Source organism: Denticeps clupeoides, chromosome 4, assembly GCF_900700375.1.
Source record: "Denticeps clupeoides chromosome 4, fDenClu1.1, whole genome shotgun sequence".
NCBI lineage: Eukaryota > Metazoa > Chordata > Actinopteri > Clupeiformes > Denticipitidae > Denticeps > Denticeps clupeoides.
The window spans coordinates 6,826,467-6,843,348 of NC_041710.1; the positions used below are offsets into that span (position 1 = coordinate 6,826,467).

General features: G+C 46.9%; 3 protein-coding genes across 3 annotated transcripts; all 3 read right to left on the reverse strand.

The window, feature by feature from the left end:
* Positions 1-942: 942 nt before the first annotated feature.
* Positions 943-2,812, reverse strand: tmem53 (transmembrane protein 53). Its single transcript, XM_028977900.1, has 3 exons — positions 2,651-2,812; positions 1,979-2,082; positions 943-1,901 (listed from the first exon to the last, which is right to left on the reverse strand). Exons 1-3 carry the CDS (start codon positions 2,703-2,705, stop codon positions 1,203-1,205), a joined length of 858 nt encoding a protein of 285 aa, XP_028833733.1. The 5' UTR covers positions 2,706-2,812; the 3' UTR covers positions 943-1,202.
* Positions 2,813-5,987: 3,175 nt separating this feature from the next.
* Positions 5,988-9,878, reverse strand: opn4.1 (opsin 4.1). The gene is made up of 4 exons (XM_028976661.1): positions 9,582-9,878; positions 9,351-9,503; positions 9,166-9,268; positions 5,988-8,895 (listed from the first exon to the last, which is right to left on the reverse strand). Exon 4 carries the CDS (start codon positions 7,791-7,793, stop codon positions 6,306-6,308), a length of 1,488 nt encoding a protein of 495 aa, XP_028832494.1. The 5' UTR covers positions 7,794-8,895; positions 9,166-9,268; positions 9,351-9,503; positions 9,582-9,878; the 3' UTR covers positions 5,988-6,305.
* A 1,218-nt stretch (positions 9,879-11,096) lies between these two features.
* On the reverse strand, positions 11,097-14,761 carry LOC114787763 (oocyte zinc finger protein XlCOF6). Its single transcript, XM_028975618.1, has 8 exons — positions 14,687-14,761; positions 13,898-14,399; positions 13,129-13,804; positions 12,879-12,981; positions 12,575-12,799; positions 12,113-12,246; positions 11,494-11,617; positions 11,097-11,325 (listed from the first exon to the last, which is right to left on the reverse strand). Exons 2-8 carry the CDS (start codon positions 14,396-14,398, stop codon positions 11,097-11,099), a joined length of 1,992 nt encoding a protein of 663 aa, XP_028831451.1. The 5' UTR covers position 14,399; positions 14,687-14,761.
* Between the last annotated feature and the right edge of the window lie 2,121 nt (positions 14,762-16,882).

Below are 16,882 nucleotides of genomic sequence, written 5' to 3' on the forward strand. Positions count from 1 at the left end.
GCATTATATTATTTAAAGTGTGCATACTGAACCAGGTAAAGAATTAGATTTTTTTTATTGTTATTTTTCCATGTTTTAAAATGTGATAAAAACCTATATGTTACTCTTGTTTCCTCATGACAGAAATATTTATTTGATAAATTTAGGTGACCTTCTGGAATAGTTGTATACCTGAGCTTAAACTAGGTCAGCTCTGGGGGCGTCTCCGCATCCTGTCCACATCCAATGCAAAACGCTCGTGAAATACGAGCCACCTGACTGGGCAAACGCAAAGCCGGTCTTCTGTGCACTCCAGTAAGCGATGTTCATCTGTCTCAGCAAATCTGGAAACTTTTCTTTCTCCATTTCCTACCACTGGTTCCAAATGACGTATGAAGTGCGGGGTGAGCTTTCTGAAGAGGCAAATGCCAATGACTCGCTCCAAAATGCCAAGCATGACAGTCAAAGCCATTCAGCAGGCATCTCCGCCCGACCAATTTGACACTGGGTGGGTAGGAAGCCTTACCTCCCTAGAGGTGAAATGTCGCTCCGAGACAAGCGAAAAGGCAACTGTTTACAATCTACAGCTAGGTTAAGGTCTTCCATTCCAGGATGGGCCGCTCGATGAAACTGACCTCTAGCGCTTCAGCTCATGTGGAAACACGTCAGCATTCCGGTCAGAGCTAAGGCCAACGTTCACAAACCGATGGCAAAAGCTACAACGACGTGGCATGTTAATGTAATGTTTGTTATTTCTGCCTAAAGCCTGTTCAATTTAGTTTTTTTTATGCAGCTGAAATGAACCATACATTTTTAATAGGGAATTTTTTAAAGGAAATTTTCAGTGCCTGAAGGCACTGGCTGCTTGGGATGTATTTTCTTGGAGATGCTGAGGTTCACACTGTAGAAATATCATGTTTAAAATATTTTGCAGCCATATATGCAAGTAAGCAAATCCACATGTACACCAATGAAAAGGCTTTAATTTTTTTTTAAAGGCACATTAGTCCAACACATCAACACTGAAAACATCAATCACGACGCTGAATTAGTGGTTTTAGACAAAGTCAATTCTGTCTTTAATTCAACATTAGTTTTAAACCAAAAGGAAGCTGCGCAGCAGTAATTTAAAATAAAATAAATAGCTATGTGTCAGTGATATCCAGCGTTACAGTAGATCAGTACACAGTACAGTGAGGATCACATTAAAAACATTGCATTCGTTAATGCTGCACTGGAAAGTGCTTTTTGGACTCCGTCCCTCTGGTTGAACTCATGCAGACCTCCAGGAAATCCCGGCATCGCCGGGAATAATCCTCGGGGAAGTCTCGGAAAAGGCTCACATGAGCCGGGGTGACAAAATCAAAGCTCTCCACTGACAGGCCTCTCCCTCGCAGCACCGCCACCATCCTCTCCACATCCCTGTGCCGAATCACCCGGTCTGCTCGGGAATACAGGTACAGCTGGGGCCAAGGAGCGGGCCGGTCCATCATGGCGTCGTAGTGGTTCTTGTGAAAGTACTTGGTCAACGGGTACAAGACTATCCTAAGCAACACCACTGCGACAGCAAACAAAGCCAAGAGGAAATAGCGTGCCGCAATACTAACGTTGGGTCCCAGCGAGGTGCTGAGGGCCCGGAGCGCCCCCCTCACGTTCCCGCTGCCGGGGGCACAGTCCACCACCGTGCCCAGCACGTGCAGGGTACCGAACTGGGCGTGGCCTCGCAGGAGCTCCACGACGTACCGGTACAGCATGAAGCCACCGTTGCTGAACACGTGGAAGAGCACGGGCCGGTTTTCCACCTCGTAGTCGTAAAGGATCTCCAGCAGCCTGGAAGCTGTGCGTCTCAGCTCCTTGTAGCCAAACGACTCGGAGATGAACACCGTCTTCAGGGGGGCGATGTAGCAGATGGTCACGCAACCCTGTGGGGGGAATGCATCAGGTTTACGAGGCGCAACACGTGTCAGGCATAGTCTTACAGGCCTTTATTCCATCCTACCTGCTCATTGTACATATTACTGTATTTTGACAGATGCTTGTCTTTGCAGCCAGCCCAGCCCAGCAGAATGACAACTGGCTCCTTTACTCCATGCCAGTGCCTTTCTGCAGGAGAAAACAAAGATGCTAAAATTACAGAGCAAACACCGTTTGCGCAATTACAACGCTACAGCGGTTAGTTCGTGGACATCCGTACAGGTGTTCTATAATTTCATCCTACTTATCAAAACGTCCTACCAAAGGAAACTGCGCATGCGCAAGCCATAAACGCATGCTGCCATCGCACGGTTTTCAGAGTTTAGTTGGGGTAGTTAAAGGAAAATGTGGTACAGCACCAGATATTTGTGTTTCTGAGCTATCGGAACATACCTGTGGTTTTTGGACAATAAAGTGTCAATTAATATTCAAACAGGTGAAACACTGGTGGTCGGAAAATCTGATGGGGGGTTTCTGAGTCATCACAACATACTACTAGTGGTTTATGGACAGTATAGTAGTATAATAATTACATAAACAAGTTGCACATCGCATTTGTACAGCTAGCAGGAACAGTCGCCATAAAAATATGCTGCGGTAGGAAATTCTGACACGGTAGGACAATCCGACACAACACCAGACCACGGTGTGTAGCGTGCTACGCTAACTAGTCTGCGCTAGGCGCTCGGGAGCTCACCGGAAATCTGTGGCTCCGGGAAAACGATGTTGTAATCAAACCCATCATCTCCCATGCTGCAATTATTTCCGCGGGAGGCCCGATGCCATTCATCAAAACGCGAAGCCGACCTTCCTCTCTGGCTGTCCGTCAACGCGGAGAGCAGCACAGCTAATCACACGACACCACTTCCGGTCTACGCTTTTCTACATAAAAGTCTCGGCCAACGAACGCTGGAGGTGCGTGTATAAGCAGCAATAAACATGACTGACACGTTTACCACATTATAAAGATGCTACGCGCCAGCAGCAAGTGGGTATCTAGCAGACCTTTAATTCAAACCAACAAAAAAATGGATGCAACATCTCAAATCATGTCGTGATGTTTAAACTTTTTTTTTGCAAAAGAGAGAGAGGGTACTTGATTTAAAGCTTGATTTGAAAGTGTGATAAATATTCAGCTCCCACCAAAGGGGTGTTAACGTTCTAGTGGACAAACGATTCAGCAGCTACCAGCTTTTATTTTTTTAATTTACGGCATTTATCAGACGCGCTTATCCAGAGCGACTTACAATCAGTAGTTACAGGGACAGTCCCCCCCTGGAGCAACTTAGAGTTAAAGTGAAGTGATTGTCACTTGTGATACACAGCAGCACAGCAGATGGTGCACAGAGTGAAATTTGTTCTCTGCATTTAACCCATCACCCTGAGTGAGCACCTTGGCGGATCGGGATTCGGCAACCTTCTGATTACAGGGCCACTTCCTTAAATGTCTTGCTCAGGGACACAATGGCAGTAAGTGGGATTTGAACCTGCGTCTTCTGGTTCATAGGCGAGTGTTTTACCCACAAGGCTACAACCACCCTTTATTTAATCCCGCTCTCGTCCGATACGGCAAACCGAAGGAATAACAGAAGCTCGTTATTGTTCAATTTCATAAAACCAAGGGGCACACTCATCAGTCACAGCACTGTAGATGTGAAAGCAATGACATTGGGGGGGAGAAGCATCGGAGGAGAAGCATCGCTATAGTCAGACCTCCGTGGCCATGACAGTTTCCCGCAGCTGCCCTTTATAATAAAATCTCTGTTATAGCTGTCTCAGTTCCTTAAAACAGCCCACAAGAAAAATATCCAATTTGAAAGGCATTAAAAATGCAAATGTAGATAAACTAATGCCTTGCTTTATTTTATAAACTCCTTGTGGACTACTAGCTTTTAATTTCACATTTTCACACAGTGGCACAACGAAATGTGCCCTCTGCTTTTAACCATCACCCTTGGCGAGCAGTGGGCAGCCGTGACAGGCGCCCGGGGAGCAGTGTGCGGGGACGGTGCTTTGCTCAGTGGCACCTCAGAGGCACCTTGGCGGATCGGGATTCGAACTGATTATGGGGCCGCCTCCTAAACTAGGCCACCACTGTAAATGATTATTCAATGACCCGACCTCTCCAGCTCTGATCACGGACTCGCCAACCCAGCAGGACAGCACAGCAGCAACAGCGCCCCCACCAACGTTCCTGGCAGCCACCGATTCCACCAGTGCCAGTCCTCTAGCAGTCCTCTGACTTTAGCTCTGTCTCAATCGCCCACCACCATCTTCAGGCAAGCCAGAGGAGCCAGCCTCCCACACCAGTGCCGAGAAGCCGCCCTCCAGGTCCCTGTGGGAGGGAAACAGTGGCAGCTGGTGCTGAGAGCGTCCCGACTACCCCTCTCCTGACCCCGCACCCTGAGCAGAAGTCTGAGGATCCCGGGTTGTGTTTGTTTCTGTGCGTGTGCCTGTGTGTATGCTATGTGTCCATAGGGCTGCACGGGCCCTCCCCACCAGACACAGAGAGGGCCGCTGGAGACACCAGCGGGGATGAGCAGGAGCAGGGCCCTGCTGTATGGTTCCAGGACCGCCTCCAGCAGGGATAGAGATGCAGGAAACGCGTACGGTTCAGCGCCAGGGGCTGCACGTGCCCAGCCGATCCACCCTGATTTCTGCAGGTTGCCTGAGGGACCGTAGCTGCCGCCATGCAGAAAGAAGGCTGAATGTCAGCCAGAAGGGTCCGTGTCTTCCGATGCCAGAGAGGACCAGCAATGCCCGTAATGCCAGAGCCCTGTGGTTGCCGCTGCCGCCCCCTACATGGCCAATGATGGAGCTTGGTCACCTCTGGGCGGTGACCGGGAGGGGGTGGTTCTATGACTCCAGAGGAGCTGCCGCTCATACGGCTGATCAACGGGATCTAAACGCTCCCACCCGAGGGACCTGTTAAATACAGAGAGCAGCCATGGCTGCATTAATGTGGTTTTTGAACCTTACTTTCTGTTTGTTCACATCCTATTATCAAGAACCCACAGCTTTGTTTCCTTTTTCGGCCATCAAGCCAGGCTTTTGTTCCTGTATAACAAAATCCCTTTTCAGAGATGGCCTGCTTCTGCACATCCTTTCCTATCTTTCCTCTCAGGCTCTAATAATAATCAATATACTCAAAGAAATGTATTTTATAGAAATTAGTATGTTTTTGTGTTTTGGTCTTTAAAGAGTTAAAAATATATTAATATGTATATGTATGTATGTTATGAATATAAATATATGTTCAAATATATATTCAATGTGTATATGAATATATATATATTCTTTATTAAATAGTTCTAAACAACTAACTTGTTTAAAGTGGACAAAAGTACTTTTACAGCAGTCTTTTGTAAGGTAATTTTTTGTCATTTGGGACAAATGTATTAGAATATTAAAGGATATCTTAAGGGGTAATAGCCATGCCCCTGAGTATTGTGAGTTTGTATTAACAATCCTCATTACAGTATAATAAAATGTTTTGATCTTGTTCGTTCCTGTTGAACAAGGCAAGAGTTGGAGAAATTGAGTAAAGAAACACTATTACTGCCTCATCTGACTTTAAGGCACAGATTTTTATCTTTTATCGTTTAAAATGATGAATCTTTAAAAGTGTATGAAGTGTCTGGGTGCAAGATATACTTATTCACAAGCACAACAAGGTAAACACAAACACATATACACACAAAAAAAAAATCTCAAGGGTCATTTTGTTGAGACATAGGCAGTGGTTTTGATCAGTCGGATTTTTAATCAAAATAATTTACTCTCACCGAGTGTTCTTCCTGTCATGTTTTTTCCATATTTTGTCCATTTTTTTTCTCTGAACGATTGTGTGTTCTGCTGTCAGTTCTTGATCTACTATGTGTATGTGTGTGTATGCACATACACACACACACACACACACTATTGAGTTCTGCTATGTTATTTCTTGATCTCCTAACTATGTGTGCGTGTATACACACACATACATACATACATACATACACACACAATTTTTTATGAAAATTCTCTTCACTGAATGAACCTAGATAGATACTTTATTCATCCCAAAGAGAAAGTTTAGGAACTTCTCATTCTTTACTCTAGTGCATTTATTAAAAGTCTTTATTTTATTAGTTGTATATGTACATTAACAACATATTAGAGCCTACTGGAAAAGAGAGAAGCCTTTTTTACTTCAGCCAAATGAAAAATATCAATGAAATGAGATATATAATGTAGACAATACACAATTCAAGCTTTAATTCGCAAACAGCACATGGTTACATTAGCGCATCTAAATGTCAGTGTGACATGACCTTGAGCCATTGTTGTTCCCTCTGTCTCATGCACATTCTTCAGTTCCCTGAAAGCAGGAAGGTTTTGCCATCAAATAACCCATCCCCTTCTTCCACATCCGTCTCAGAAGCAGCAGCAACCGGAGAGGAGACCGGCCTTTCAGATGACCCTGATTTCAGAGCCAGGGTCGCGCTCAAGCCCAGCTGCTGAGGCTGGATGGCCGTGTCCGTGGAGATCTCCGTGGAGACGCGTCGGGAGAAGGGGAGCGAGCTGACGCTGGAGCCGTCGGCCTCGCTTTCTGTCCAGCACGAGTCTGTGTCAGAGGCGGACGAGAGGCGCGCTTTCCCCCAGCGGCCGTTCGCTCGGGCAGCGGCTCCCAGAGAACACTGGCTGGTGAGAGTTGGGCGGCGGGACGAGGCTCCACTGCACGAGCTGAAGGACGAACGGATCTCCTTCTCCCCGACACGCAGGACAGAGCGCAGCGCGGGCAAGTAGTGCGCAATGGCAGCGCGGTACTTGGGATGCGTAATGGCATAGATGATGGGGTTGTGGATCGCGGAGGCCTTCGCAATGACTGCTGGTACAGAGTTCATGTAGGGGGTCAGCAGGTGAGAGTATCCGGCAGTGGCGGTGAGGGCCACCACGGAGTACGGTGACCACGACACGACGAAGAGAAGAATGACAATCAGGGCCACCTTAGCCATCTTCCATTCGCTCTGCATTCTCTCATAGGTCTTGTGCGTTACGCTGCAGTTGATCTCCTTCATCTCCTCCTCTGCCGTACGGATGGCGCGGAAGATGGCCCAGTAACAGCCACCTATGATGCCCAGTGGGATGAAGAACACAAACGAGAAGAGCAGGATGGTGTAAGCCCGCACCGAGGGTGTAAAAGACATGTAGTCCCACGAACAAGATGTCTGAAGGCCCTCCGGCACGTAGGCGCTCCAGCCGAAAAATGGCGGCAGGCTCCAGCCCAGCGCGTAGAACCACACCCCTGCCAAAACTCGTCCAGCCCGCCAGCAGCTGGCCTTACCCAAGAAGGCCAGCGGCTGCGTGATTGCGAGGCACCGATCCGCAGCGATGGCCGTCAGGGTCATCATGGAGCAGATCCCAAAGAGGGCGCCGCAGAAGGCATACAGCTCACAGGCCACCTCCCCTAGCACCCAGCGGCGGTGCAGGCTGGCAACGAAGAACACGGGCGACTGCGTCAGGGACATGAGCAGGTCGGCCACAGCCAGGTTCACCACAAACAAGTTCCCGGGGGTTCTCAGGGAGCGGGTACGGCAGAACACGTAGATGACCAGGGAGTTTCCCAGGATGCCCGTGATTCCAACGATAAGGATGACAGAGCCGATGATGTAGTGGGCATGGTCTGGAACATCTACGGTTGGAAATGGGTTGGGTGGTTCTGGGTGGTGTCCATGGGTAAGCTCGCGGTGAGGCAGGTGGAGTAATTTGTAGCTCCTGGCAATCTCTTGAAGGCTTCCGGAGCAGTTGTGGTCCCCTGGTGCACAAAAAGAGCCTCTTCGGGTGGGATGGAGACTCATGCTAATGCCACGTATAGTTCGGGCGGCAAGCAGAAGTCAAGGAAGTCTTGCAGAGAGCAAAAAGTGCTTCACTGTGACCCCGGACAGTCTGCTCCTCTCTGGCATCAGCGCCAGCTTTATATGTTCAGATCGATGCAAAAACAGGACTGCATTGATTGGCCTTTGCTCAGTCCACTTTACTGCTTTGGATCTCATTGACGCTGGTCATGTTACTACCATGGTGCCATTAACTCATAAAATTTGTGTAAAATAGGCAGACATCCTGTTCCTTTAATAAGAAGAACACAGGACACTCTGATCGAACATCCCACGGTGCCAAGAAACAAGTTTAGGCAAAGTTCCATCATTAAACAGGTGGAGGATGAGAAAAAGATTTATGGATTGGCCATCGTTCTCTCATGAAGAACAAATGTCAGGCCCCATTAGGTCAAGCAGTGATAGAAAAAAAGGCCTTTTGTTCCAAAACACAGTGGAAACACAGTGAAAACCTTTTGAGTGGCTCTAGTGGGCCAAATCAATGATGTGCCCTGTAAAAATGTGGAGCAGGGCAATTGTTCCAATACATGCTGATTAGTGAATTCAGTGACCTGGACACTAACAATGCAGCCCCCACCGGAAAACTTTGCAGAAATGTAAAAGTGGTGCCACACGGGAATGTCATTTTGGTGCCGACCGAAGAAATGGTCCCGGAAAACTGCACAGCTGAACTGACATCTACAGCTCCTAGACACAAGCTGGTTTTCAATACAGCAAAACAGAGCAGTTTGGTGGGAAAGTGCTGTAGAGTGAGATATTATAATAAAATATTATTCTGAAATCTATTTCAGTATTATTATTAACAGTAGTAGAAGTGTGAAACATGTAGTCTTGCTATATTGATTAGTAGTAAATAGCAAGCTTTGTAAATGCAGGAAGTGGGCGGGTTGGATTTCACTCTAGAATATCCGTCTCATAGGCATCCAGGTGGAGGTAGATGTTGTTGCCGACTTGACTCGAACTGGACGCCGCTGTATTCTGGGCACACGCTCGCCAATCCTGATGCTTCGGTTGTGCGTCACTTATCATGCCATGCTGATGGTGGGACTTCTCTGTATTGTTGTTTCTGGATAAAATAAAAATTTGAATCAACTTTTGTTTTTATTATACATGGCTTTAGTCCTGAGATCCGCTGACAGCACAGCATTTTTCATAAAAAAAAAAAAAAAATCACCTGCCAAAAGATTTTCAGTGACCAACCTGCCATCCACGTTGGTAATACCCCGATTAACCAGCAGAGGGCCATCAAGACACACGCGTGGGCACACGCACAGACAATAACCACGCAAAATACTTTATAAAGCTTTATAAATCAAGAACACACGCATACACTTACCCATATAGCCCAGATGAGGAAGGATGTGTCCCCTCCAACACACACGGATCATATATTATGGTTTCAGTATTGGCCAGACAAAAACCATTGGAATTTCTGACTTCTAGAAAAGGTGGGAAAACAATTGAAATCTTTGCATATTACATCTATCTATGTATCTATCTATCATCTATCTATCTATCTACCTGACATAGTGACAGGACTCTGGAATGGTGATATGGTGGCCTCAAGCGTGTCCATCACCAGGTCCAGAGGTGACAAATGAATGGCATTTCTCAGAAGCCTTCCAGCTTCGTCCAGTCCGGTGCTACGCTTCTCCTCTTTCATTCTCTCCACACCTACGTAAAATAGAAATAAAAATCAGCAATTTCTTACCAGTTTAATTCAGGTGTTACGCGCGAATCCACCCCCCTTACCCGCCAGTGGAAGTGCGCGGCTCGGACTCTCCGGTCCCGGCGGGCAGGAATCGTCGGCGCGTCCGCCGGACCGCAGCAGCCTGACGGCGCGGCGCCCCTCGTCCTCGCCGCTCACCCAGCAGTCGGAGACGCGGCGCGACATTCCCGGGGACAGGACGCGGAGACGCTGGCGCCGGTGGGACAGCGCGTCCCCGCGTGGAGGGACGCCGGGTCGCACATCAGGTCACCGGGTCATCTTCAGGATTTAAGGAATTTGGCAGACGCCCTCATCCAGAGCGACTTACAACGTGCTGCCATGTTACCATCGATGAAGTGATCAGTTCCGGTTCACTAGGACCCCCAACCATGAATACAAACTTTTTATTCACTCTGTTGTAGTTTCTATACATAAGTCAGACAATAAGAAGTTAACAAGTTAACCTAAATATTCTCTAAAGAGGAAGGTCGTGAAGTTCAATGGGAAGTTCACCCATATTAAGGGTTGTAGTAGTAGCCTAGTGGGTAACACACTTGCCTCTGAACCAGAAGACCCAGGTTCAAACCCCACTTACTACCATTGTGTCCCTGAGCAAGACACCTAACCCTGAGTGTCTCCAGGGGGGGACTGTCCATGTAACTATTGACTGCAAGGCGCTCTGGATCAGGGTGTATGGTAAATGGCGTAAATGAAACTAAATGAAATTCCACCACAGAGGGGCCAAGACGGAGAAGAGCCCAGATGAATGTTTTCCTCGTACCTTCAGAGATGGAGGGACCAGGCGAGCAGTACTGGAGGCTCGGAGTATACGAGGAGCAGTGTGAGGTGTAATAAGAGCTGTGAGGTAGGATGGTGCTGCTCCATGTTTGGCTTTGTAGGCCAGCATCAGTATTTTGAACCTGATGCGTGCAGCTACTGGGAGCCAGTGGAGGGAACGTAGCAGAGAGCTGGTGTGGGAGAATTTGGGAAGGTTGAAGATCAGTCATGCTTAGTTGTAGAGGTCAGACGGTACACAGAGGTAGACCAGCTAGAAGGGAGTTACTGTAATCCAGTCGTGAGACTAATACCTTCATCTCAGTGATGTGGTTTCCTGTTTGTGGAGTTTCTTGGAACTTTATCCAGTTGGTTTTTGACACCCAACTTCGCTCCACGAGTAATCTTGTTATCAGTTCAGTGTCAAGAATCAAAATCTGCTGTTAATTACTTTACTCCTTTAAAATAAAAAGCAGCTAGTATCTACCCTTTCTTAATTTATAGTTTTGCCTTAACCCAGATCATCAAGAAGCACAAATGGGCCAAGTTTTGTGCAAGATAATATGACTATTAAATAATATTTGAAGTAAAGAAATTTACCCGGGCCATGTTAAAAATGTCATTTTATAGACTATAGAGTGTATCATCTGAAAGAAAGAAATACAATGCAATGATCTCCTCCTCACAACAAATATGTTAAAAGAGTCTAAAGGTTTATTCATACAAACTGGACAAAATTGCGCACATGAACTCTTCATTATTTAAATGCAGAACAACGCAAATTACTAATCTCCAGTCCTCTTCTTCGGTCTCCCCCTCGCCTCGCCGCTCCTGCCGCTCAACGACGTGGCGGCTCTTGCACGCGAACCGGGGGCCACGCCGGGGCCGTGGTGCTTGTTCGTGTGCCGGAGCAGCAGCTGGCGGTCGGGGCTGGTGTAAGGGCACAGCGGGCAGGGAAACCACTCGCCGGTGTGGTGGCGGCGTGAGTGCAGGTCCAGGCTTTTTTTCTGAATGCTTATATACAAAACAATAAAAATAATAATATTACACTTTTATGTCTTTAACCTAAAACATAAAATATGTTTAACAGGTAGGGTGAAGGTGTGCAAATGGGTGAAGCCGCGCCGCGCCCCATACACGACAGCGGCACGCTGGCGGGGTGTGAGTGCACAGCCGTGTTACCTGCTGTAAGGACAGTACTGACAGCGGTAGGGCTTCTCTTGAGTGTGCGTTCGTGAGTGTCTCCGCAAGGAACTCCTGTCTATGGAGGCGTAAGGGCACTGAGAACACTTGAAAGGTTTCTCTCCTTGAAACGAAAAGAAAAAAAAAAAGGGGGGGTAAAACTTTAAGCAGTGCCAGGTCATGCACACCAGTACATGGGAAAAGTCTCACGAAAGAGTTCCAAAATGAAGCTGTAAATCTCAGATGTCTAGAGTTCATTCCCGGTTGCTACAGCTCCCTACAGCCATGCCTCTCGATAGGAAGGCCCTGAAAGGGGCAGGGACGTATTTCACATGCTCTGCAAAGAAGGCCAATGGTGTTTCAGACTTTAATGCTTCACGTGACAAAGGCTTCGTTTGAATTCTGCAGCGGATCAACGAGAGTTCTCACGAGAGTTCTATGAAATGTTTTGGCTTTAGATGTGATTCCAGTTTCTATGAATTTGTCAAGAATTTCCATGATCCTGAAAGTATTGCTCCCAGTAGGGTCATCGCTAATTTAGTATATTTTTTAAAAACTTCATTTTGTTCCACGTAGGATGAAAAGAAAAAGCATCCACTGGCCTGCTGCTACCTCGTACCTGTGTGTACACGGAGGTGCTGTATGAGAGAAGCTTTGAGTCGAGTGCGGTAATGGCAGTGCGGGCACTCAAATGGCTTATCGCCCTGGTGGATGCCCATGTGGCGGCGCATTGTCAGTCTGCTGGAAAACTTTCTGCGGGTGGAAAAATGAAACGCGGGGTGGGAAAAAAAAGCAACATTTACTGATACCAAGCTCGATCTTGCAGTCCTCACAACATGTTATTTAAAACCAAAGAAAACCAAATTGCTAAGATGAAGGTTCAAATAAAACTGTCGCCGTTAACTTTCGCAAGATCTGGCATAACAGTAGACTGATTATTCTCAGCCAAATAGGCAAGCAAAAGGCTTTTTGAAAAAGGCAGCGTGAACTAAATCCAAATAATATATGATGACAAAAAATCTGATTAAAAATTAAAACATGCTAAATGTTTCCATCAGGCCATTTTTCTCCAGAATGTTACCTATCACAGAGTGTGCAGCAGAATTCTTTCCACCCCACCGATGTTGTCTTGAAGCTACTGGCTTCCTCTAGCAAAGGCTCCTCCCTCTCCTCATGGCCCCGCCCTCTTCTTGTATGCAGCTTCTGCGACGACGACTTCTTTGAGTGACACCAACCCCGAGACTCAACCCCTCTTATGCATTCCTGGTAAGGAACCGCTCTGAATTTCCCTTGGATTTGGGAGTTCCTGCAAATGCAAACGAGGTGACATGAGCAAAAATGTATTACCAAAAATGTTCATATGAAATATTTGAAAATATACATACAAGTTCAAAGCACTCTGGGCTTCTGGCTCCACATCTTCCTGCGTCCTTTCTATGTTTTTACAGTTTGTGAGAATGTGCTTGTGCACAATCTTCCATGTCTTATCTAGATGTAACAGAAGAAGGTTCTTAGGTAAACTGAAAATGCATATGTATGCCTTTAACATAGGTCTTAATACACGTGGAACTGGCATTCTGCCGTAAAGCTACAACAGCTATATGAGACTAGTTTGAGGGATGAGCTGCATCTCACCAGTGAAGTCACAGTGTAGGCACTTGAACCCTCCTTGGTGGTGGTGCTGCTGCTGCTTGTGTAAGTCACATTCTGTATTAGAGTAACGCAACATTGACTGAGCCCGTTGGCAACGTTTGTGTTTCTTTTTGTGGACATCTCGCGAACGAGCACTCTGGAACTTCCTACGGCACACCCCGCATTTGTGCAGCCTGGCACGTTCTTTTTTTGCATGGCCCTTCCAGTGAGTGTGCATGTCGGGCCACTCCTGGGCCTCCCAGCCACAATGTGGGCACTGAAAATCCTGCCCACTGGCGTGGCACTTAAGATGAACGTCTAACAAGTTCCGCGTTGGCAGTGCCACTTGGCACAGCATGCAGGACAGCTTGCCAGTTCCTTTCGCTGGTCGTTTTTGCCTCCCAGTGGCCTCCAAGAACGAGGGTTCCGGTAATGCGGTGCTCTTGTTCGGCCTTCTGTCTGAGATGCTGGAGGGAGGGGCTGGGAGAATCTTGTTGCTGGAAATCCGACACAAGCCCAGCGTCATGAGGTGAGCAGACTGGGCCATCTCCTCATCATTAGCATCCAAATTAATCTGGCAGGAGAGCGGGTCAGGGAGGTCAGTGCTGGAGTCTTGCAGGTGAAACACAGTTTCTTCCTCGCTGTCTCCAGCAGGCTCGTCTTCAAAAAGAGTAGTAACCTTGGGGAATAAGGAAAAGAATTAATTTTTACTATATTTCAACAACAAGTACAATAGAGACTGAGTGAATAAAGGCCATGGGCCCCAGCTCACCTCACAGGTTTGTGCCACTTGAAGACTGTCCTCTGAAGTCGGTCCAAGGCCCATGTCACACGACCTTGGGCTGACGTTCTGCTGTATGCCATACATGGGCAGCAGGAACGGCATACGTTCCAGTCCCATGTCATTCATGTGATCCTCGCCAACTTTGGATCCGGGATGCATCACGGCATCTAACCCATATTGCAAGTCCACATTGCCGTCCCCTACGGATAACCCAAGGTCTGAACTGCTTGTATCTTCTTTTTCCAAGCAGAACAGGGAAGTGAGGTTATGTCTGTGAGCTACGTGGGTGCTGATGGTTGTTTTCGCGCTGCTGGTGAACTGGCATGCTTTGCATCGATACACTTCAACCAGAAAGGACTCCACCAGGCTGGACACTCCAGCCTCCAAGCCCTCCGCTGCGCTGCAATACAGACTTGAGGTGACGCTCCCTTCTGGAAGCTGCAGCATCACTGGATCGATGTCCTGGTAGACGTCTTTCAGGAAATTCATTCTGGGACAATAAACCACCCTCTATTAAAAAAAATACAGGTCATATATTCTTAATTCAGATTTTCATAAATTACAAATACGATTCTTAAAATAAATAATTGAATTCACGCTGTGGTAAGTCAGTTTCAGGGAGAAAGCAGCAGTCTGCCAGAGCCTCCGTAATAAACTCATTACAGCGGAGGCGTGATGACTTGAGGGACAGTTTCTGTTTTAGTGTGCAATTCATGTGTGCGTGTTCATCTGTGCGTTGATAAATGAACTTTTCTGGATGAAAGAGTCTATATTTACGTGTCCACGCTTGTCCACGCATGCCCTTTGTCCGTGTAAACACACGTTTGTCGCTGAGCCGATGTGCCGGACGCTGAAGCGTCATCGATATCGCGCATGCGCGCTGCGACAATTCCGCATTCCCACATCCGAACAGCGCAAATTATACAAACTGGGTCGGAAATGTGTTTATAGACCGAACAGGGATCATTCAGAGATTATCTAAAACATTTACAGAAGGACAGAAAGCAAATTAAAAAAACGTAACTTGTGAACGAGAGAAAGCGAACATCCTGATTGGTCAGAACGAGGGTATTGTGTTTCGTCAGAGACACAGAGCACTCTGATTGGTGAATTTGTTTTATGAATCAACTTATCAGGTTTCTCTGTAGTAGGTTCGAATAAGGACTAAACGGAAATAAAGTATATCTGTGTTCGGCCATGGGACCATACTTCTATCATAGCTGTTCTTTCAACGCTAGAGGGGAAAGGTCTCAAAATATCATCACAGCAGAGAAAGACGACATAGACAGAGACAAGCAGAGAGGTTACCCAGCTGAAAGCGAGGGCCCTGCTTTCCCAGGAGATCCGCCTGCAGCACCCTGACATTAACATATATTTACTGCATTTATCAGACGCCCTTATCCAGAGCGACTTACAATCAGTAGTTACAGGGACAGTCCCCCCCTGGAGCAACTTAGGGTTAAGTGTCTTGCTCAGGGACACAATGGTAGTAAGCGGGATTTGAACCTGGGTCTTCTGGTTCATAGGCGTTACCCACTAGGCTACTACCACCCGCACATCCCCTGACAGCAAATATCGATACCAAGCATCAGTATTGGATCGATACTAGCACAGTGGTATCGATAGTTTCGCTCTCATATTTCTGTACCACGTTCCAACTGAAGGTAAGAAATGACGCTCCTCACGCGTCAACGTGACTCGGTGACGTCACAGAAAGGGGCGGCCCCAGCCTGTTATGTGCCCGTGGCGAGCACCAGTTGTATTTGGTATTGGATCCGAAAGGAAATCATTGGCATGGCACACCCCTACCTGACAGCCACCTTCCATGCAGCCCACCCAAACAGCCAGTAGAGGGCGCTCTCGCTTTGCAGAGAGGAAGAGGAGGCCAGGAGACCTCCAGGGAACATCACCTATCAGGTATGCACATTATGAACACCGTTGTGTTCAAAGGGTTGATTCAGTCTGAACACAAATAAAAATGTTCCAGCCTGGAATTATTCTGTACTTTTGTTCAGCCTTTAGATCTTTGTTGAGATGAGGGATATACATAAATGGTGCAGCACTGTGGTACCAGCTGGAGAAATACAGTATTCATTTTCTTTGTTCAAATGTGGGGAGAATGGGAACCAGCTGCTCACCAGTGAGACGAAGATCAAACTCCCCCAGGAGACATGCATTCAGAAGGAAGCGTGTCTTTCACAGTATTCACAAAAAATAATGTTTTTCAAGCTGCACATAGTATTTACTTTTTTATGTTTATTTACTCATTATAGAAATTATGCAAGTGTCAGCTGTCCATTCAAATAGTTGAATTTGAAGTGGTTCTGTTGTGTTAGTCAAACATTAACTAATTTTTCAATGTTTTACACTTGATATTAACTCCTAGAAAATCACAATAACGTTAATCCAGACACAAACATCATTAAAGACCATATCGAATTGTGTTTCAGGTGCTCACATGTCAGCAATCACATGTCAGTACAAAAAAACCTTTTGAGTTATATTGGTGAGAAGGAAGTGAAACTATAGTACGACATATGACTGAGAATGCTGCGACACACACTGATAAACACAGAAAATATCCTGTAAGAAAATGACATCTATTAGATCCACCTATCTCCTCCTTGAGATTGAGAGCCCTAATGAGCCTAGGAGCTATGTTGTCTGGGGCACTTGGTGCCCCTGGTAAGGTCTCCCATGTCAAACTGGTCTTAGGTAAAGGGTGAGACAAAGAACGGTTCAGAAGACCTTTCATGGAAGGAACAACAAAAAGTCAGAGTACCCGGCCTGGAGGGTTAACGGGGTCCCACCCTGGAGCCAGGCCTGGGTTTGGGGCCTGTGAGCGTGCGCCTGGTGGCCACCACCCACAGGAGGAACATTAAGGGTATGGTGCAATGTGGATCGGGTGGCAGACCAAGGCAGGAGCTTTGGCGGTCCAATCCCCGGACAAGGTAACTGGCTATTGGGACATGG